This window comes from Notolepis coatsorum (assembly GCF_963971535.1).
Source record: "Notolepis coatsorum genome assembly, chromosome: 4".
NCBI lineage: Eukaryota > Metazoa > Chordata > Actinopteri > Aulopiformes > Paralepididae > Notolepis > Notolepis coatsorum.
In genome coordinates this window covers 181165481-181189482 of record NC_140168.1, presented here as the reverse complement: position 1 = coordinate 181189482, position 24002 = coordinate 181165481, and the positions used below count along the sequence as shown (strand labels likewise).

General features: G+C 44.5%; 1 protein-coding gene across 1 annotated transcript in view; it reads right to left on the bottom strand.

Annotated features, from left to right (window-relative positions):
• Positions 1-24002, bottom strand: part of acin1b (apoptotic chromatin condensation inducer 1b) — a gene marked incomplete at its 3' end in the record, with an annotated part of 119406 nt that overhangs the window by 78369 nt on the left and 17035 nt on the right. Inside the window, exons 4-7 of the mRNA XM_084312175.1 lie at positions 21103-21176; positions 11094-13019; positions 9187-9269; positions 1875-1992 (exon numbers count right to left, since the gene is read on the bottom strand). Coding sequence (XP_084168301.1) covers positions 1875-1992; positions 9187-9269; positions 11094-13019; positions 21103-21176 — 2201 coding nt within the window. The remainder of the gene's footprint in view (positions 1-1874; positions 1993-9186; positions 9270-11093; positions 13020-21102; positions 21177-24002) is intronic.

Here is a 24002-nt window from a genome sequence, read left to right as displayed (position 1 = left end):
GTATTCTGACGTGTGCTCTGGCTCCTGCTGGCTCTTGGCCCCCGACTCAGTGGCTCAGTGCGGGGGTTATGGGGGGGGGGGGGGGACCCCTCGTGCTCGGGTTCAGACCCTCTGGGCTCAGGCAGTGGCTTGGGGGCTTTACTCAGTGCCGCAGGCTTGCAGACTCTGGGCCTAGTTCAGGTGCCAGCGAGGCGCGTGGGCATAGCGGGGCAGGAGTTGTAGGAGGAGGAAGAGGAGGAGTGGAGGTGGAGGTGGTGGTGGAGTTGGTGGTAGTAGTAGTACGCAGCAGGTACCATTAGGGGCAATGGAAGAGGCATGGGCACCTTCATAACAAAGCAATCAATGGGGTTTTAAACAACAGTCACACCATAAATAGACAAAAGCGATCATGATGGGATATAAGGGCAAGAGACAAAGAGCGAGAGAGAAAGCGAGGGACACAGAGGGCAAGGGAGAGAGACAAGAGTGTAGAAACGAGAGAGGGAGAAAGGAGCGAGAGAGCGAGAGTAGCGGCCGGGAGCAAAAGAGAGAAGGAGAGACGGTGAAAGACGGGGAGGGAGGAGAGGATGAGAACAGGGTGAACAGAGAGAGCAGAAACAAGCCCTCAAGATGCGTCTCTCACCAACAAAAGTCGGGGTCCAATACTCATGCAAACCCGAAGGGGACACAACACCAAACGCACACAAGCACACAGCAGAGACTCTTAAAAGCACACTCAGGAATACAGAAGACAATCATGGTGCACAAAGGCTGCTCTAGAACCAAGGCTGTATCTCTAACAATAGCCTACGTTAGAGGCAGACATTTGCTCAATTCAAGCTTTAGTCGCCATGCTTCTGTCTAACTAATAGCTTTATTGAGGACATTCAATTTATTGTGGTGGGGTAGGCAATTTCGGGGGAAATTATCGGTAAGACTGTGTGTACTTTGACGGGAAATGTGACGTTTTTCCCCGATGGCCCCCCAGGAAACCCCACATGGCAGGCCAAAAACACCTGATGAAGAAGATGAAGAGTCAGGCCACCCTGAGATTTTGGAATGGTTGATTACAGGGCCTGGGACGGTCACAGAGGCCGGATATCTTTCTCAGAGCATTTGATTTATTGGTGGCTTTCACCAAATATTACCAAAATGGTTCTATCAAGAAAATTGCCTATCCCACCTTCTAGTTATATTTAATGTAAATATGAAGGGTAAAGATTATGATGCAGTTAGGCAAATATGATGGCTTTAATATGTTTAAGATGTCAGTCTCTCCGTCTTGGTCTCTTTCTCACTCCAACAGACAGACACGGACAGACACACACAGAGAGGAACATTGAGAAGAGCAGCATGCAGTCCGTGTGAGGCACGCGTCTAATTTTTCCCACACCATTACCGGCCTTGCTTGCAGTCCAGTCATTGAAATAACAGCTCTTGGCGAACCTCTCTAAGGAGACTAGACAAGGAAGGTGTGTGTGTTCGTCTAAGTGAGTGAGTCATCTATGCGAAATGAACTGTATTGAACTCAAGCTGGAAGGTGTTAGTTGATTCCTATTTACCATCGAGACTCAAATCCAACTCAACCCCCCCACCCTTAAAAATATATCGTAGAGATCTGAAAGGAGGATTATCTATCCTCTATTCCAAAAGTACAAAGACTAGACATTTTAAACTGGTAATTGCAACAAGGGAAGTAATTACCGCTCAGCGGGGTTGAGTTGGCATTGAGTGACCATCTCTACCTGCCGTGGTTTTAAATGTGAATGAAGATTTAAGTTAGCGTGACATAAAGTACAGCACAGCTTAGTCGCCGGAGTCCCCAAATACAGTTAACCCGCCCCATGCTGTCGGGAGGACCCGGGCATCCGCCCCGCCCTCTTGAGCAGCCTTACCTCCTCCGGGCGACCCTCGCTGTTCTCCGGGTTGGCCTCGGAGGCAGACTGGGCCATGGAGGTCGCGGAGTCTGCATCCACCTCCGTCACCGCCGCCGCAGTGGGCTCAGACACCTCCCTGGGAGGAGAGAGGTTGAGGAAGGAATAGGTTGAGGAAGGAGAGAGAGGTTAGGAGGTTAAGGAAGGAGAGAGTAGAGGTTGAGGAAGGTGAGAGGAGAGGTTAAGGAAGGTGAGAGAGAGGAGAGGTTGAGGGAGAGAAAGGAGGTTGAGGGAGACAAAGAAGAGGTTGAGGAAGGAGAGAGAAAATAAGGACATTTTAAAAGTGATCTAATATCATGCATCACTGCTTGTTAAAACGACTGAACGCACACACGAGACGGGCTAAAATTCAATATAATCTTTTAACACCTTTGAACAGGATTATAACGGTGATGTAATTATTGTGACCTTGCGATATCATTGGTACATTAGTCTGCCATCTAAACGAATAACGGGAACGAATATATGAACAACGGATTGACCAAGAAACGACATCTGAAATGTGTCAGTGGGGTAGTGGACAAGGGGGACGAGGAGACGGATAGAGCAAGGTTGGTTGAGGCCAGTCATCTGGGTCAGTCCGGCTAAAAATAGATCACCTTCCAATGGACACCCACAAAGATACCAAACTCAATTCATACAAAGATACTTATAATGGAGCAAATACTGCCCAAACTAATTAATGCAAAAGATACACACACAGGCACACACACTAGGGTTTGACCAATATTTCCTTTTTTCAGGGCAGATTCTGATAAGAAATCAAAGAGGCTGGTAGCCGATACTCGAGTCGCAGTAAATGTGAAAATGTTCAAACTAAACAAGCTACCTTTAAAACAGGTATGGTTAATAACAACAACTAATTGTAAAACATTTGAACAATACATTTAGAAGTGCATGGAGTTCCCAGCAGTAGGCACTTTGAATAAACCTTTCTTCTTTTTTATAAAAAACAGACATATGCTAATAAATAACTCCCCGAAACAGACAACATTTTGAATGATAAATGAAGTGCGTGGAGTGCATTCAGGCATTCCATCTTCTCAATTAATTAACTCATAACTTGAACAACAACTTTCTCTCGTTAATCAGATCTCTGTGATGCCCAAATAAACATGGCGTGTTTACCGTGTTAGTACTTAGCATAAAGTTAGCCTAACAAAATATTGCTAACCGTTGGATGTAAAATATTGCTGTACCCCCGCCCCCTTCAGAATATTGGTTAACCTTGGAACACTATTACTATTACTACTATTACGGGAGGTAGCGTGAAATAGGTGGCATCAATGGATTGGATTCCACGCAGCGATCTCTAGCATCATTTGATAGTGCTATTTTCTCTGTAGCGTTAGAATTGAGCCTGTGAAAGGTGGTAATGTCAGTGGGCTGATATTCCAATTTCTATATTGGGCAGATAAAAGATATTTAAAACAAATAATATACATCTGTAAACCGATATATCGGCCGAACCCTAACTAACACACACACTGAGGAATACACTGCTGACTCCCAACCAGAAAAGTCCACACAACAGTCTTACTCTACACACCTAGGAGTCTAGTCTACTGTATACTGTATGAACCAACCCTTTTTGGAGTCATAAATACTTCTAAGGAAGCGCCGCCATTTCTGATGGGACACGAAAGCGGCCTGTGAGGACGTCGCGCTGTGTTTTTAACATCAAGCCACTATGAACCGTATGACGACGTGACCCAGTAGTACTGTAGGCCACAAGGTCCCTTCACCTCCCTCTATGGAGATTAGTGAGTGGCAGGAGGTTGGCACGGGAAAGGCACCTTATACTTATACCCCTCCTTCACACGCCACAGAATTCCTCCTTTGTTCTCGGTAGTGTGCATGTGTGTGTGAGGGACACACCTGCACAACAGCAGGGGCCAGTTGGGGCTACAATTGTAAACTAGAATATGAACCCTGAGGAACAGGAAGGAAGGGTGCTGACCTTTCTCCTTTAGTTCCTTCTTCTCCGCTTCCTTGCTAAACTAAGGGTGCGGAGGCCTGTTGCAACAGGCCAGAGGTCAAACTCGCCTTTACACAAACTCAGCCACCACCATGCGATATGACGACAAGGGTTCACACACCCTCAGCATGACTGTAGGTGGTGATGATGATCCATTATCAGGTAAAATAACGATAGGGGCCTAGAACTTCGGTGTGAACAGCAGCATTGATTCATATCTACAAACTCGATCCAAATCAAACCGTGAGAATGTGATGACTTTACATTAACAAAAGGACCAAAGATGTATTTACTAGGGATGTCCCGATAACAGGTTTTGCCACAGATAGTCTTATGAGCCATATCGGTCGATAGTTAAGTTTTAAAATAAGAAGAAATTGTTTCGCTATAGCAGCTGGTATAGCAGTAGGTCAGTTTATGTTGCAGGTGGCATTTGTTCATCTGTCCTCAGAAACATTGTAACAATTCCACACCGGTGACATTTTTGACGTTAGTTAGCATGACGCCAACTCCGCTGAGAATCTGCAAATAGATAACAAAGCATTATCAGAATTCCCCCAATCTCGTATCTATACGGACTGTAATGGGAACATCCCCAGTCGAAGATGTCATGCGTCAGTACTCTCAGGGGGAACGAACAACCATGTGTGTGTGTGAGTGAGTGCCACAGACTGGATGGCTAGCAGGTGTCCGCTTTAATGATCTCTCTCCCCCTTGACAACAGCCAGATCATTAACAACTAGAACTTGCCAAACCCAAGCAACAGACGTCTCGTCCACACACAGGGACATTTCAAACATACAGTACATATAGTATACACACTGAATGGGAACAGACTAAGCAGAAATATGTCATGCTTGGCTGTTAAAAAAATTTGCTTTATCTATTGATTGCTTGGAATGTGAGGGAGATAATATGTTATGAGTCAAGAGATAGGAGGCAAGGACTCGTTGTTTAATTCATGAGACGGTACCATGCGTGATTATCTACACATGACGCCATCAAATCCAAGAGGGCACATTATTTATTTATCTATCTGAATAGCCTCTATAAGGCTTTTCTAGAGACCGGGAGTGACCACACAGCCAAGTGAGAAACCCTAAATTTCGCCCCCCCCCCCTCCCCCGCAACAAAAGACACGGTACCGTGGTGAATGTCTTTTGTTGCGGAGGGGGGTAGAAATGTTGGGTTTCTCACTCGGCTGTGTGGTCACTCCACCCCCCCCCCCCCCTCACGCGGGCAGCAGCAGGCATGTTACAACACGCCTGTAATCAAACCACTGACCGTGAGCTCGTGACACTAGATCATTTAAACGCCACAGGACGGTTGGACAGTTTTTAATAACGACGCGCGTGCCGCGAGAACGAGGGACTGTGTGACGACAAGCGCGAGACTGGTGGCGCGAGCTACCAGCGTTGCTCTCTAGGCTACCGATGAAGGGTATAATCTAACTCAACCTGAAGCTGTTATCTCTCTCTCTCGTTCACCCACCACTACCTTACCCGTTTTTGTTGCCTTCGGACAGCATATCGCCGGGCTGGAACCCCGGTCGAATTAAAGCTCCGTCGCAATCGCTTGTTATTCTCCGACGGGCGTGGGTTGTTGATGTCGGGGACGCGGAAAAACCCCGTCGTCGCGGCCGCTGGATTGTTTGTTGCACTGCGTCGGTTATCAGAGTTGCAATGCATGCGAGACGGCCATGTTGGCTGTGGCGAGAGGGGAAATGTCTCTGGGGAAATTAATGCGAAAAAGAGAGCGAGGCAGGACAACTGGGCAAGGACCCGTTTTTTTCTCTCAGCAGCAGAGAGAGGCCACGCCGGCTGTGGGGCTGCCGCATTGAACGCCTGACAAGAAATGGGAGCTGCTGCCTATAATTAGTCCTAGTGAATGACAAACCACTTGGGGAGTGTTTACAACCAACCCCAGTGAGGAAAGCACTCCGAGGGATGTTGCCAACTCTCTGGCCAAGTGGCCTGTCCGCGAAAATGTAAACCATATATATATTTTTATGCCTTTCCCCTCACTTCTTAATTTCATATCTCTTTAAATATCTGTCCCTTGAAATATCTTCTCTGTGCCTTTTCTTTTTGCTGCAGAACAGGAACCCTCTTTTTTGCCAAATAGCACCAAGTATTTGAATGACCTTTTATGGTGATTGTATGCTCTTTCCCCTGTTCAAATAGATAATCTAACGTTTATCCTACCGTTATGTCCTTGTCATACTGTCAAATAAGTTATTTCCACCCTTTGAACGAACATCGAATTTATTCCAAAGAAACCTAACTCATACTTTTCCCAGACTGAGAGCAACGTAAAACAACTGTAATCCTTGAGAGGATAAATGCCACCTTCCAAGTCCTCCAGGGAAGCTCTTACTTTCCCAGTTCAGAAGCCATAAATACGTTGTGCATTTAAGTGCTTCAGTAGGAAACTCGGACATAACATCATATCAAAATGGACGCAGTAAAATAAACGGGATCATCCCTATGTTCCCCGGGGTCCTATGTTCCCCGCTTGATTGATTAATAGATTGAAAATTGTATTAATTTTTATTATTTTATTAATTATTAATGTCCGCCTTGTTTCGAACTGGTTAAGCTTAGGCCCTCTTTCGAACTGGTTAAGGTTAGAGTTTGGAATCAGGGCTGGTGGTCTAAAATGTTCAATCAATCAAAGCGGGGAACATAGAACCCGGGGAACATAGACATGCTCCCAAATAAACCGTGTTCTGACCTTGTTTTATCTCGGAAACCTGGCAGCACAACCATATTACACATAATGAATGTAATGTATGTTTTAATACAATGTTTTTGAGCCAATAATAATGATTTCCATGACCTGAAGTATGTGTGTGCACGTGCACGCCCCCCCCCCCCCCCATTCAATGCGTCAACATGGGTGTCATGGGAAAATCCAACCTTCCCACTCGTATTTCCTTGACGTTGTTGGGTCATTCATGTGTTGCTCAAGTCATATGTAGTAGTACAGTATTTCTGATGTGACTTGAAGGCACAGTCCTTTTGTTGACTCAAAAGTATGACAGAACAGGTTATTTCAACGCCTATACAGTATAGGTATCACCGCTCATAGACAATACATATGTTTTCTCTCTGCCTCACTTGCAAATCCAATCATTCATGTTGTTTCTCTGAGCAAGGAGTATTTGTTGGGACAATATGCAGGTAGAAAAACAACACACCCCTCTGGCTTATAGAAAAATGTAATCGTCATGATCCATGATCTCTTGCGATTTCTTCAGCGGTTTGCAACGTCTTTCTAAACGAGGTCCACATATTTCCACAAACGAAGAGAAATGGTCACTCCAATGAACCCTGATAGTCCGGTTGGTTTTGGGTTGGTGTGAAAGCTCATTAGAACTCTGGTGCGGACCGAACAAGCAAACTCTGGTCCGCCTGAAAACGTGGGTCTCGGTTCGCTGGCAAAGTGAACCCTGGTGCGGTTCATTTGAGGTGTGAATGCAGACTGGACCAAAGGCAGGAAAATATTGTGCATTTCATGAAGCTGGTTGGGCAGTTTTTGTTGACCTTTATTTCCTGTATATTTCCAAATGTGTGATTTTTCATCATCATAAGGTTATTATTTTTTCTGCATGTAAATAAAAAATAGCCAAATAATGTGATACTAAACAAATACCTTGCATGCATGATTCAGGTGACGTTAGCATAGACACTAACGCATGATTAATTACTGACAGTGAATTGGAAAATGTATAATATTTCACAACATTTGTGCAAGCCAAGGTGGAGTTCACTTTTTTTTGTCCACATATATAATCTCTTACCCCTTCATACATTACGTTTAAAGTACACAACTACCAAAATGAAAGAAATAATATATGAAGCCCCTTTTTCACATGTTATGGGATTATGTCCAATAAAAAGCTGACCTGCGTGGTCACATGTTTGGTGAGCTTGACAACTTCACCCCTGCCAAATCTACCAAACTACTGTATAGGTGTGAAAGCGACCTAATATCTCAGTTTACTTTACAACATTAAGATGGGCCAGACATGAGAAGCAAGATGCTTATGCTTTTTCTTTTGTTGTTGTTTTTTCAACAGTTAAAAAAAAAGAAAATTCTTATGTACCTTAGTTGCTATTGCATGTACATATATATATGTGTTTATTACATGTATATGTACATACATACCAACTATTCACCTGTTTTATTCTCCACCCATCTATCATCCATGGCAACACTATATTATCACCGACATCCAAGTTGGGGGATCCCCTTTGAACGGCCCATCTGAGGTTTCTGTCCTCCACATCGCCTGTGGTGCCTATTGCTAGGTTTTTAGTGAGTTGTTCCTTATCATCATTGGGGAATGTCTGGGAGTGTCGCATATTTGGATTTTATGGTGGTTTTTTGTTCTTGATTTATTCTGATGTTTCTTCTTGACTTGTTCAAGAAGACTTGTACAGCCCGTGGGGGCATTACCTTGTGATTTCGGGCTTTACAAATACATTTGATTTTTATTTGATTTGACAGTAACAGAAGTAGATGAAGACACTCAAAATCAGAAAATTGTGATTCTATCTTCTAAGATTAAAAATCTATTCACAAATTCCCAAAATTATTTTCAGTTTTCAGCCTTGTGACAACTGTTTCACTGTTATCGTGAGCATAGAACTATAAATGATTAGCTTAACTAAATCCTACAGATTGCCAAGATTAGCCAAGCAGAAAGACTCACACAATATACAGGCCTTGCAACACAAAGGTTAATGGCAATTCTAGAATCTAATCTATCGAATTGCCTAGATAACTGTGTGGATCGAGAATCTTTGAGAAATTTCTTTTTTTTATCGTGATGCCAAAAATTTTAATCTAATTGAATTGTGAGATTCCCAAAGATTCCCACCCCTACTCAACAAACTGCAACAATTGACCATATTCACACAGCAGCCATTTTGCTCTTATGTCATGAATCAGGATGGGATTACTTTCCACCCTGTTCTCACCTTGCTGTGTGAATACGGTCAATAAGTGGATATTAAAGAGATTAAAACAAGTGAGAGCTGACGCAGATGTAGAAATATGGGGAGAATCATTGATTTTTGCAATATTCCAAACCCACTGTATATTTGTATATTATTGTATAACCTTTTACTTTTTACGTTTAGTATTGTATTTTATTCTATTTTTTATTTTTATTTTTGCACAATCTAGGCGGGCATGGCCACCTACATTTCACTACATGTCTTGTGTATGTATGTGACAAATAAAACTCTTGAATGAATCTTGAAGTCTATTTCAATGATTTGTACTTACTTTTCTGTGGGGTGTCGCCTCCCCTCTCCTTTATCTGATTTTGTCTTCTTGTCGTCTCCCGTCTCCTTTCCTTGGCTGGCTTTCTGCAAGATGATTCACGATAAACACGGTGAGAAGCAGATAGCAAACAGGTCCTGAGGGGTGCATTTGACGATGCATGGATAGAGGCCACAATCAATCGGTTAGCTACATTTCACAAGACGAGGACAGGAAGAGAGGTTTGTTTTATAGGAGCCGACAGAGGGAGAGATTTTTAATGATTTCGACGATAACCTGGAAAACTGCAGAATGTTGGGAAGGTTGACTTGGAATTGGAACCGAGAGGGTTCCACAGGCACATTCTGCATACAGCTAATGTCCCGGGGAAGGTCTGACTTAATACGGTAGCATTGTCATGATACCCCAAATACCAGTAAATTCATTATGATGGGATATTTCTAGAGTAATGGAAATTAAACTCACTCCAACTTAATTCTGACTAAACTCTAACTTAATGCTGACTTAACCCTGACTAAACTAACTTAATGCTGACTCAATGCTGACTAAACTATAACTTAACACAATCCCGCCCAAGCACGGAGATCTCCGTGTTTCGAGTCCATGCGTTGTGGACAGAGGCATGGATAAATCCGTGGGAAGTTGTTATTGCTTTTATTCCATTTTAATAACCTATTCAAGGTCGCCGAGCGGCACTGCAGATTTACCCTACTCTATGAATTCGACAAGGTGCAATACCGGCCAGATCCTCTTAGGGGCGCTATCGCGATAATGCAGTGTGCCCTGTGGCTGAACGGATCAGTATTTTTTGCATATCGATCTACCAGATGGCGATCGATAACGGGGAAATGCTCGGGGACGTCCCACCGGAAGGATCTTTTTCACGTAAAGTACATCCCGATCGGGCCTTGTTTTGATAGCCAACCAGGCGTTCGGCTATGAGGCTAATGAGGCTAACGCGGTTATTGGTAATCAATAATCAGAAACGACGTCCCCCGCCCCCCCCCCCCCTTTCATGCATACATGCGTGAGGATCGTACCGATCATATGCAGTTTGAGTTTTAACTGGAGCGTATTTATAACCGAAATGCCATTGGATTTAACGTTATTAGCTATTAGCCCTGTATCTCGGCTTCCAGAAAATATACTAGACCAAATCCCCTATAACGCTTATATTCACAGTGCTATAAAATGAGAACCTATTGATGATTTTTTTTTTCTTTAAGCCATTTTGAAGGGACGGTTTATGGACTCAATTGACAATGAGAATGGACAGATAGCAATACTATAAAGTATAGATTTAGCTGTACAAACAGCCCCACGTTTGTTTACATTCCACGGTCCTCTTGACATTAATTAGACTCATCCCAATGGCCCTGGATGTGTTAATGCTGACTAAGCTCTTAACTTAATGCTGACTTAACCCTGACTAAACTAACTTAATGCTGACTTAACACTAACTTAACCCTAACTAAACTCTAACTTAATGCTGACTTAACACTAACTTAACCCTGACTAAACTCTAACTTAATGCTGACTTAACCCTGACTAAACGCTGACTTAACATTGACATAATGATGTCTAAACACTGATGTAACACTAATTTAATGCTGACTCGACGCCGACGAAGGCCAAAGACTGAAGCGTGTTTGTTTGTGTCTTTGTCTGCTGCTGTTCATTGAATAAGCATTTAAACATTATTCCGTGGGCGCAGATGATTTTAACCGCCTCCCACCCGGGGAGACGGCATGTCAGCAGGGTGAGTCGGTATTTTGCATGGCATGATCACCGCGGGATGTGAAAACTCTAGAATGGGGGGACGTATTAATGAGAAGAAAAAAAAGATTAATGACTTTCCAACGGTACCCTAGAGAACGACTGACATCTAACATCGGCCTCCAATCACTGACCTTTGGTTGCCTGGCGGGGCGGGGCTTATCCCGGGAGGAGGAGGAGGATCGTGATGAGGAAGAGCCCGATCCGGAATCCGAGTCCGAGGAGGAGCCCGAGTCCCGGCCCTCGGTCACCACCACCGAGCCCTTGGGGGGGGACACCAGGGATCCCGCTGGAGTGTCTGAGAACATGCGAGGCCTCCTGGCTGTGGGGGATGGCGTGGTGGCAGAGTTAGGCGGCGGTGGCGGCGGCGAAGGCAGAGGTCGCTGTGGCAAAGCGTCCCAGAGGCCTGAGGCTTTCCCTGAGGCCTGCGGAGAGAGGGCACGACCCCGGCCCAGTGCAGAGTCCCCCAGCCCGGCCCGAGTCTCGGACAACTGGGCCGCTGTGGACACGTCGTGTCCTCGCTTCCATGGTGGCAGGCGCCTCTCCCGCTCTCTCTCCTCCTCCTCCTCCTTCCTCTTCTCCTGGACACGTTTGGTCTCTTTCTCCCTCTCCTCTTCCAAACGCCTCCTCTCTTTTTCCTTCTCTTCCAGTTGTTTCCTCTCTTTCTCCTTCTCTTCTAGCCGCCTCTTCTCCTTCTCCTCTTCTAGCCTCCTCCTCTCCTCCTTCTCCTCTTGCAGCCGCTTCCTCTCCTTCTCCATCTCCTCTTCCAGGCGCCTTTTCTTCTCCTCTTCCAGGCGCCTTTTCTTCTCCTCCTCCAGGCGCCGTTCCTCCTCTTCCAGGCGCCTTTTCTTCTCCTCTTCCAGGCGCATTCTCTTCTCCTCCTCCAGGCACCGTTCCTCCTCTTCCTGACGCCTTCTCTTCTCCTCTTCCAGGCGCCTTTTCTCCCTCTCCTCCTCCCGCTTCTTCTCCTCCTGCCGCCGTAGTTGTTGTTGTTCTCTCTCCTTCTCCTCCCTCAGCCGCCTCTCTCTCTCCTCCTTCTCTCTCTTCTCTCGCTCCTGCTCTCTCGCCATCCTCTGCGCCGGCGTCTCGCCGGAGCCGGACGGACAGACGGAGGAGGAGGCGGCGGGCGGAGCGGCAGTGGCAGCGAAGTGTGCCGACGCCCCTCCCGACATGCTGAGTGCGGCGGGGGGGAACGCGCCCTCGGACTCCATCTTGCGTGCGAGCAGGGAGAGGGGCCCCGGCCGGCGCTGCAGGGGCGGCTCCGGGCTGCTGGAGCGGGAACTGGACGAGGAGTCCTGCCTCCGCATGGCGGCTGAGGGGCGGGCCGCTGGCCGCCCGGCCCCGGGGCCTAAGCCCTCCAGCTCGTCCGTGTCCGGCGGGCTCTGCTTGGGGGTGTCGGGGAGGGGGAAGGAGAGCTCGGGGGGCGGAGAGGGGGGAGGGGTGGGGTGACGCAGCTGCATGGGGGGCTGGTGTACCTGCGGCGGCGGAATGTGCTGCGGAGGCTGGAGCTTGCGCCTGGACCTGGGAGCCCCCGGCGGGGTGCTGAGGGACGGCGGCTGGGGTTGGGGCGGCACCCTGACGCCCCTCCGCGCTCCCCCGGGGCCGGGCCCCCACTCCTCGTCTTCCTCGCTGGTGTCGTCGTCCTCGTCTTCGTCGTCCTCGTCGCTGTCCTCCTGCGGGCGCCCTCCCGCCGCCGCCCTGGCCGAGCGGCTCAGCTGGAGGACGGACTGGGCCGAGCCGGGCTCCGTGGGGGCCATGCCCTCCCTCTCCTGGGCCCTGGGCACGGCCGGCGGCAGGCCCTGGCGATCCGGCTGGCCCACCACGCGCACCGAGAGGGAGGCGACGGCGCGTGGCGGAGAGGGGGCGGAGGGGTTCTCGTGCCCCAGCTGGAGGGAGGGCCTCTGCATCCAGGCCGCGGGGGCGTCGGGGGGGTCCTGGTGGTGGTGGGGCATGAAGCCCGGCCCCAGGTGTGGCCTGCGGGCCAGCAGCCCCCCCATCATCAACCCCCCTCCTTCCTCCTCTGCCCTGGACAGTGGGGGCTGGGAGGGCGTGGGACGAGGCTGTGGGGTGAGAACAAAATGATTGAAAAGCACCCGTGCGACTTTTAAGTCACCGTGAGATGGCGTCACGATCTGAGTTTCGCTTTTTCTGTTATTTGACGTGTTGTTCGACTGCGATGTTAGGAAGGACCCAAATAAATTAGTAGTCTGGTAAAAGTAGAAGTCCTCCATTAAAATTCTACTTAAGTAAAAGTAGAGAAGTATTTTCTATTGAATGTACTTAAGTATCGAAAGTAAAAGTATGCATTCTACTAGGGCTGACCCCTATTAGTCGATTAGTCGACTAATCGGTCGAAAGGAGCCGTAGTCGACTGCCAACCTCTTAGTCGAATACAAAAAAATAAAAATAAAGTATTTTTATTTATTTTTTTATCATTCTTTCCAAAAGAAAAGAGACCTAGAAGCATGGCTAACGCTAATGGCACGCATACCAGAGGCTAACTGAAAGAGGATTTCACCCATCTAATGAACACACTAGACTAGACAAATATCAAGATGTATCCATCAGTGGACCAATTGCATGCTTTTGCAGAAGACAAGAAGCCTTCAGTCGACTCCTTCAGACATTAAGCACCCCCCACAGCCCAAATGGAATGATAAAAAAATAAATAATAATAATAACAACAAAAACAACAACAACAATAATAACAATAATAAAAAAAAAAATTGTCGACAAATAGTCGACTAGCGGCAAATTTTGGCCAATCATAGTCGACCATCCAAATCCTTAGTCGGGGACAGCCATAATGTTTGTGTATTCCAGTGCTTGGGAGCGCTCAAACCTTGATCCATTGACCTCTATACGTTATGTTAAAGTGGTATGTGGTCCAGTTATGCTGCTCTGATTAAAGGTTATGTTAAAGTGGTATGTGGTCCAGTTATGCTGCTCTGATTACGTCCTCTTGAAATTGACAGGCTTCAAATGTGAAAGTATATAATCTTCATAAATTTTTGGCATGTTTTCTATGCAAAATCTTTTTCTTCAAAGTAACTAGTAACTGATGATTTCAGATAAATGTAGTGGAGTAAAAAGCACAATATTTCCTTTGAACTGTAGTGGAGTAAAAGTATAAAGTTCCCTAAAATGAGTAAAATTACTTTAGTTACCTTCCAGTAGTAGAGAACAATCAAATTGATATAAAAAGAAAATGTAACTTTTCCTCAATGTTTTTGGCCGGTGGCGTACGTGCACAGTGCATCCAGGCACAGGGAGAAACTAGACATAGAGTAACAGCTGGTTTTCAGGAGCCTGACACCGGTTCCTGACAGGGAGCGAGCGAGCGAACTGGAGACGAAATCGCACGCGACACTGTCCTGATATGAGGCGGCGCGTGTCCGAGTGAGTCTGTGTGTGTGTGTGTTACCTGGAAGCACACGTGGGGGGGGGCCTGCGATTCTTGACCAATAAAAAGTGTTTAGGGGCGGGACTCGGCCGCGTAATCGCTCAACTAGAGACACAGCGAGCGAATATCTGAGGGGTGGACGACATCGCTGCTCAGTTCGCTGTCGCTCGCGGCAGGTCAGGATAGTCTGATTGAAACGAATACATTTGAATCATTTTCGCAATCACGCTCGCTCGCGTCGCTCCCTGTCAGGAAGGGGTGTGAGCCCTATTTTCTGAAAATCTGCCTAAAAATAAGGGATGCACGATAATTATAATTATCGGGTCGATAATTATCGGGCCGATATCAGCAATTATGACGTCATCCCGATAAACCCGATAAAATTATTGATAGCTCCAATAAAAAAAAAAGTAACAGCTGGTACACTTTTTTTATTTATTTTTTTACACTTTTTTCTTTTCATGTCAACGTTCACACGCACAATATATGCTTACTTAGGATTTGACTTGATTCAACAACAAAGCAGTCGGGGCAATGGCAAGCCGAAAACGGTCGAAAATGTGGTTATTTGAAGTTTGGATATTTTTTTTTGCAACTGAGATTACATTTTTAGAGACTAAAGTACCGAAAAAAGGTACCGTTGGGTACCGGTATCGATTCACAGGTACCGGTACCGTATCGGTTCAAATGTGAACGGTACCCATCCCTACTGACAAAGCACAATACCTGTTGGTTTTTAGTTCACTCATTGTTCAGGGAAACACATTGTTAATGACATTGATGGATTGTGAATTTTGTGATTGACTCAAATTAAAAAAAATTGGAAAAATAAATATAGTCACTTTATTTGAAGAGTCAAAACTGTTCTCTTGGCTTTGTTTTGTTCATAGTAGTAACGCTCATGTCATGATAAATCTGGTTAGGTCAACACTAGAGGAATATACATAAAGAAAATATTATAATACAATAAATATATATATATCGGTTATCGGTATCGACCTTGAGGAGCAGAAAGTTATCGATATCGGGGTCAAAAAATCAATATTGTGCACCCCTACTAAAAATACATACCTAAGTAAATGGAAGATTGCTCCAATTCTACAAGGACCATTAGCATGTTCTTGGTATCTAGGGACATCTATGGATCTCAGGGAATGTATTCCCAGTGTCAGAAATATTGTGTCTTTTACTATGCTTGAGTAAATTGTAATGAACCAAAGGAGAATATAAAAAAAATAAAAAAAATATTTTTTCATCTTTGATGGTGAATAACACACCATGCTAAAATTGCTAAAAAAATCATTCAGCACCTTCTTGAGATCACGTGTTGTTATGTACCATGATCTTGATTACTCCTGTGTCACTGTGCATGCAGGTGATGGCTGCTAATTAGCTGATTGCTGCTGATTGGATACCTGCCTGGCAGCTCAAAGGCACTTGCTGACCCACACATGCACTGTCACGGTTGCTAGAGGAGATTATGGAAACAGTGTCTCTCCCCTTTCTACCGCTTTGATCTTAGTTTGTGCTAGTATTCATAGTTAGAATCGTCTTTTGGTTTAAACACAGGCATTGGTGTCTGTTTGCACTTATGGTGCGTCCCTTTGAGCCAGGGTCGTAACACGTGTACAAATAATCTAAGCAAATTAATAAGGAAGATGATTAAACAGAAGGTTTCATAGATACAGTGCTGAATTCTGACATCCGGACACATGCTATTTGAAATATGATTATAGAATATCAGGCCTATAAATGACCTTATTATGGCCAAGTTGCACATCTATGGATCGGGCCAAATCTCCTCTTTCCAATGGCAGAGTTCAATCTGGATTTAGTATCACCAGCCGTGCAGCAAAAACCGTGAATGAAATCTACTGTAAGTACAGTTACTTTTTTATAATGTATATTTGTCCACCATCGGATTGCAACGTCGTTTTTTGCTAGACGTTCACGGAAAGATAGAGAAACTAATGCGTTCTAATTTATGGAAATAACGTTCAGGTTTGTTCCACCCGTGAGATATGATCCTGAAAATAAAGAAGAAAAAAACTGAAAAAGAAGTCGGATGATTGACAGGGGCTGGCGTGAGCTGGGAAGTGTAGTTCTTTTTTATTTGAAAGCCCTGGGTCTCTTCTCTCAAAAGACTACACTCAAGTTAGGTTGCACCAAATCCTCACGTCAAATCCTCGTGTCAATCCTCACCTTTTTCCGACTCTATGCCCTGAGATTTCCATAACTCATATTTCACTAATAACACTTAAAACCATTGGTAAACAAACGTAGTGCTGAAAATATACACTTTGACTGCTTTGACAGGTTTAGGGTCTTTACTCTTGGCTACATTTGAAAAAAGAAACACAACATTAATTCATACATTGGACATGAGAAATAAGCATTTCGGCAACTTTCACATCTTATTCACACAGTTCTGTTTTATTCCAATGTTTACAAATGTAAACAAACTATTAACTTCCAATTAACACATTGACCGCCGGGCATTGTGCCCATCTTATACCACTCTCTGCCACCGTTAAAAGCCTATGGAGATGTTTACCTTCTTTGCAGGGCTATAACTTTTTAAATTGTATTGCTATATTGACATTACTATGGCCCATTCAACATCGATTATCTATCGTTCAGGATGTATGTGGGAAGGTTATACCTTTTCATTCATACTTTGTTGTGTTAATACCTTCTAGAATATAAGTATATGTTTTGCAGGTTGTATTTTTTTTCAATAAACAATGTGGACTAGGCCAACGGTGACTTTCATGAAGAAAAAAAATATATTGAAATTGACCCAGTTTTTGCGTTTTTATCAAACATTTTGTCTGCCCAACACAATCACCACGCACGTGGATATTTTAATCAATGGTTCATAACGTGCGCATGTAATCGAAATGATGTCGTCACGGCAGGTGCAGGGCACACACACACACAGAGTCTGAGAGTCACACACAGCTAGTGGGAGGCAGAGAGCCTTGCTACTACTAGCCGAGGAGTAATGAATGAAAATGTATCTGTTTCACCTAACAACACTATTGCTCCGTGATCATAGCCATCCATCTCTAAAGCTAACCACTATTTGTAAAAGCCACAACCATGTTACCATATTTGTACTAATGAAAATCATTGTGTCGTTGTACATATTGTGTATACACCGTTAGAAGCTAGCTAAGTTAGCTAACGTAGCTTAGCTTAGCTTGGTAGCCGAAACTCATAACATCACCCGATTTAAAATGGTTCTCTCCTCTTTGTATACCTTTGTCATCACAAGTATTCTGCCAAGGAACTTATGGACACGACAATAGTAGTAGTTATAAGGTGTTTGTAGCGTTAGTTAGCTCATAGCTATCGTCACTGAAGGGGCTACTATCGTATCAACATGCCGGGGCGCATAGCTTGCTAGCCGGCAGGATGTGTGTGCAGCAGTGCTTTGCCTCACAGGTCTGAGAAGAGGACCTACACATTTTACTCGTTCCCAAAACTCTTTTACATGCACGACAGTAGACATAATGCTAAAGTTAGCGGGGTAACGTTAGCCAGAGCCATATAGCCAGCTTGATACTATGACCCGGGGATAAGGCGACAGCCCACAAACCAGTAGCGCTGCTGTACTGAACAACAGGCTGCCTAGTGGTAAATGTAGTTCTTTTTTTACGACATTAAAAACATTATAACTGGGGCGCCCTCGTGGCGCATACCATAGTGCCTCGCGCACCTACGCAGCCGACCCGGGTTCGATCCCAGCTCCCGTCGTTATTTGTCGCATGTCCTCCCCACCTCTCCTCCCGTTCGCCCTCTCCTCTGTCGGTCCTGCGTGGCCAAAAAATGCTAAAAAATAATAATAAAAAAAACATTATAACTACCTTGTTTCAACCAGTTGTAGCTGGTCCATCAAAGTCTCCCGACGATTAAACCCATTTGCGTCTTGTAAGGCGTCCATTTGGATCAAGGAAATAACTTTCTGCACTCGTCAAAACTCCTTGTAGTGGATCAGAAGTAGGGGAAAGATACCCGACGTGACGTCATGGCCCTGATAGCTCTGATAAACTTTTTTGATTCGCATGTTATTCGTGCGTGGACCTTTTTACCCCTTTCGGAGTGGCATTTCCGGCGTTAAATGGAAAAAAAATTATTAAATTAGATACCAATGATGTAAACTACCCATAATTGAAGAGTAGGGTTTAACCTGCAAGTTGGGATTTAAAGCCCAACATCCAGGTTAAACCCTAAACCCTAAAGAGTTAAAAAGGTCCACGCACGAATAACATGCACGCGCGAATCAAAAAAGCTTATCAAACGCCGACGTCACTACAGGTGCATATTAATGAGCCGAATCTAAAAGCTTATCAGACGCTAGCACGGCCGTGACGTCACTTCAGGAAACGTATGCCTTGCCCGTCCGGGTCATAGTACTAGATCAATGGTGGCCCACTCGGTGCATCACAGTTAGCCTATAGCTCCGCCGTCCCTGCTACAGTCGGGACCACTACAGCTCCGCCGTCCCTGCGGGTGGTTCTCTCCTCTTTGTGTGCCCCTGTCCTCGCGGGTGTCCTGCGGAGGAGCTTGTGGACGCGACAACAGCGGCGGCCGTAGGGTGATTGAGCCTGTAACGTTAGTTAGCTCATAGCTATCGTGTACCACTAGCCTTTACGGGCTCGAGCACCCTACGGCTGCCGCCGTTGTCGCATCCATGGGCCCCCCGGCAGGGTACCCGTGGGGACGGGGTGTACAGAGAGGAGAGAACCATTTTGGGTCGGCCGTTCATGCCGGCCAGCGAGCCGGATGTCGGGATATGTTGTTAGCACAATAGCTACCAAGCTAAGCTATGTTAGCTACTAACGTTATAAACACAATATGTGTACAACGACACAATGATTTACATTATTACAAATATGGTAACGTGGTTGTGGCTTTTACAAATAGTGGTTAGCTTTAGAGATGGATGGCTATAATCACGGAGCAATAGTGTTAGGTGAAACAGATACATTTTCATTCGGCTAGTAGTAGCAAGCATATATCTATGGTAGCAAGGCTCTCTGCCTGCAGTGCCTGCCACTAGCTGTGTGTGACTCTCAGCGCCCCCTGGTGAGCCCCCTGGTGCCCTGCACCTGTTGTGACGAGATCATTTCGATTACACACGCACGTTATGAACCATTGATTAAAATATCCACGTGCGTGGTGATTGTGTTGGGCAGACAAAATGTTTGATAAAAAACGCTAAAACTGGGTCAATTTCAATACTTTTTTTTCCTTCTTCATGAAAGTCACCGTTGGCCTAGTCCACATTGTTTATTGAACAAAAATACAACGTGAAGGTTGGCCTTTAAGCTACGTGTAATTTCAAAATGTACGTCTATATTGATGTCTAACAGTTGTGCAACGCCTTTAACCTCATAAGCCCGAGCGGTCCGGTGGTGGACCGCAAATGACATCATGCCATAAATCCATCTCTACAGACTGTATGAATTAATGTTGCGTTTTTTTTCCAAAATGTAGCCAAGAGTAAAGAACCTAACCCTGTCAAAACAGCAGTCATAGTACAATATGTTAAAGTGTTATTAGTGAAATATGAGTTTTGGAAATGTATTCGGAAACCGGCAAATATAGACGCTTGGAAATGTGCGCCGCCATTTTGTTTGTAGTCATAGAATACCGTATGAAGAATGGCCGTTGGAATTTCATAAAACGACACTACCCAGCTCAAGCCAGCTCCCGTAAATTTTTCGGGATTATCTACCACAAACCTGAACGTTATTAGCATAAATTGGAACGCAGTTAGTTTCTCTACCTTTCTGTGAACGTCTAGCTAAAAACGGGGTTGCAATCTGATGAAAAATGGCGGAGGAATCTAAAAAAGTAACTGTACTTACAGTAGATTTCATTCACGGTCTTTGCTGCACGCCTGGTGATACTAAATCCAGATCCTCTGCCATTGGAAAGAGGAGATTTGGCCCGATCCATAGATGTGCGACTTGGCTATAATAAGGTAATTTATTTATTATATTAATATATTTCAAATACCATCTCCGGATGGCAGAATTCAGTACTGTATCTACAAAACCTTCTGTTTAATCATCTTCCCTTTATTCATTTGCTTAGATTCTTTGTACACGTGATCTGAAGAAGGTCCTGAACGAGCGCAGTTGTTCATGTCTGGTCATTTTTAGCATGGTGTTATTCACTGTCAAAGATAAAAAGAAATTGGAATTGATATTCTCCTTTGGTTCATTATAATTTACTCAAGCCTAGTAAGAGACACAATATTTCTGACACTGGGAATACATTCCCTGAGATCCATAGATGTCCCTAGATACCATAGATAAGAACATGCAAATGGACCTTGTAGAAGTGGAGCAATCTTCCATTTACTTAGGTATGTATTTGTAGGCAGATTTTCTGAAAATAGGGCTAGGGCTCAAAAGGTTAAATGTGCCGCAATGATGGCCGAAGAACAAAACCTCCTATCTGCATGAAAATAAAAGTGGGGAAAAAACTCATATCTACACTTTGCGAGGCACTAATACCTAGTCGGTATTGTTAACACATAATATAGTAATATAGTCCAAAAACAGTGTATTGTATTGGGTATCCTTAAAAAATTGCATTCTGCAAGAAAACAACAAGAAAACAACACTTGTTAATGTGAATTTTTCCAGATAGGAGTTTTTGTTCTTCGGGCCATCGCTATATCTATTTTAACGGTTCATTTCTGCGCGTGTGTTGAGGTGACTGACCTGGTCCGAGAAGTAGGAGGAGCTATCGTTGCCCTCTGTGTGGTCGTCGTCATCTTCCGTAACTGAAGGGCTTTCTGTTTCAGAGAGGAACAGAGGTCAAGGGTCAATCAGCTCATTAGCACCTAGACAAAGGTGGCACAGTGATTCTTTAAATCTAAATACACTTTGAAAACAAACTTTGAGATTGTTGTTTTGATTCTTGGTCCAGCTAATTGAAGCTGGCAAATGAAAACACGTAACAATAAATTTAACACACCCACAAATGAATAGAAGCGGATCTGGATAAGCTAGCCTAGCTGTTGGCCAAAAACACCTCTCTCCCAGAGTTTTAAGCTAGGCTAGTTGATCCGTATCCGCTACCATTCATTTGTGCTAAGCTAGACTACCTCGCAGCCGGATAGCTTTCTACTGAACGCACAGAGAGGAAATTGGTGTCCAACTTTTTGTCTGACTCTGGAAAACACTAGGGGTGGGAATCACCAGTGTCATCACGATACGATACGATATACATTCTTTGGACAACGATACGATATTTGCCGATATCACAAAGTCTGCCACGATACGATACGATTCGATTCAGGTGCCTGCGATCGATATGAGACGATATCATATGCCCATTTAACACAATCAGTAGCTTTTATATCAACTAAAAAAAGGCAACGGGAATATAATTTGACATTTAAATTTGTTAGCTCTTCCAGACATTTAAATGAAAAACAATCTATTGTTTTTAATACAAATAGACCTCCTGTTCACTGTAAAGTGCCACGTTTTGATATATTGAGCTTTAAACTTTAAGTTCCATTTTCTGAAACTCACAACCTAAAACCCCTCCCTACCTCCCTCTCCCAAACCGTTCCTACAACAATTGTTTTATGTTGCATGATGATCATGTATACATTTATTATGTATTATATTTTTTATGTTTAAATATCAACATTATCTGTCCATCCTCCTAAATACTATCAATATAATATACTCCTTTGACTTCATCTGATCTTTCCAAAGACCAGAGATGGGACACGAACGCGCACACACACACACACAGAAAGGGAGAATGTCCCCCCCTCCCCAGTCCCCACTAATGGACATCTGCTGTTCTCTCTATGCCTCTGATCAGGGTTAGCTTAGCTTAGTTAGTGTAAGCAGCTAACGTTAGGTTAGGTCTTTAATTAACGCGACGTGGGCATAAAGGAATGCAGAGGATGCAAAGCATGTTAGATGCATTTTACCCCGTTGCGGGGAAAAAAAGCAGGGACTTATTTCGGGACCAAATACTCTGCTGTAACGTCTACACACACGGACGTTCCACATGCTACTGCTGTGCTGTTGTTGTTGGGCGTATGAGACTCGCCACGGGATTTTCAAAATAAGAGTATCGTCGATATGAACCAATCTTCGATTCTATTGGATCGTTGATAATTAGATCGATGTATCGATCTGGATCGATGTATCATCCCACCCCTCGAAAACACGGTAAGTGCATTTCCCATAATGTTGGTGTGTTCCTTTGAGTTAAATGTGTGGGAATTGCAGTGAGGTTTTTTGTGTGAACTCACTTACAACCAGGCAGACAATCTCTTACATTGACAGAACCTGTCCTCAAACCAGTCATGTGGTATGCATGGGACATTTTGTGCAAAGTTGTTTATGCGTCTGATCCTCTCATAATACCAATCGTCACTGTATGTCACAAGGAAGAGGCTATGAAACTAGATGCAGTATTTACAATAGCTACGTGACGATAACCATCCAAACAGTAAAGTGTGTCAAATGGCAGTACAAGAAGAGAGTACATTATGAAATAAGTGTCTTTGTTACGCCATTTGATAGCTTATTTGGCTCTCATTCAAGTGGAAATGTGTGAACTGAACTATACAAATGTACAAGTGTGTGTGTGTGTGTGTGTGTGTGTGTGTGTGTGTGTGTGTGTGTGTGTGTGTGTGTGTGTGTGTGTGCTTGTGTATATGTATGTGTGTGTGCTCGTGTATATGTCTGTGTGTGCGTGTGTGTCCGTGTATATGTCTGTGTGTGTGTGTATGTGCTCATGTATATGTCTGTGTGTGTGTGTGTGCTTGTGTATATGTCTGTGTGTGTGTGCTTGTGTATATGTCTGTGTGTGTGCTCGTGTATATGTCTGTGTGTGTGCTTGTGTATATGTCTGTGTGTGTGTGTTCGTGTATATGTCTGTGTGTGTGTATGTGCTCATGTATATGTCTGTGTGTGTGTGTGTGTGTGCTTGTGTATATGTCTGTGTGTGTGTGTGTGTGTGTGTGCTCGTGTATATGTCTGTGTGTGTGCTTGTGTATATGTCTGTGTGTGTGTATGTGCTCATGTATATGTCTGTGTGTGTGTGCTGAATGAATGAATGAATGAAAACTTTATTTAACAGATTGCAGAATGGGTACAATACAGTACGGCTCAATACATACAATTGTTAAGGGGATGCAGACCTGAGAAAGACGTTTGTCTTGTTTCCATCAGGGTCCCCCATTTTCAATTCATATAGACATTTATGACATACACAACATACATGACATTTATGGCATAGGGACATATAGGTATTTAGTACTGATACATTTGTGACATAAGCGGTATTCAAATATACAGTACTGTTACCCCTAGATCCTGACAGAGTATATATACATATGATGGGGAGGGGACTGTACATTAGGAGGGGGTGGGTGGGTGGGTGGGAGGGAAATATACATACGGCGGGGAGGGAATATATACATGCGGTGGGGAGGAGACTGTCTATTAGGAGGTGGTGGGGGTTTTGGGCATTTACGGTGGCCAGTTTCGAATTGCAGCCTCCCGTAGGTGCTCTTTAAGAGCGGTTTTGAATGTGGGCAGGGATTCACATTCCTTTACAGCTTTGGGTAGGGCGTTCCACATTGTTG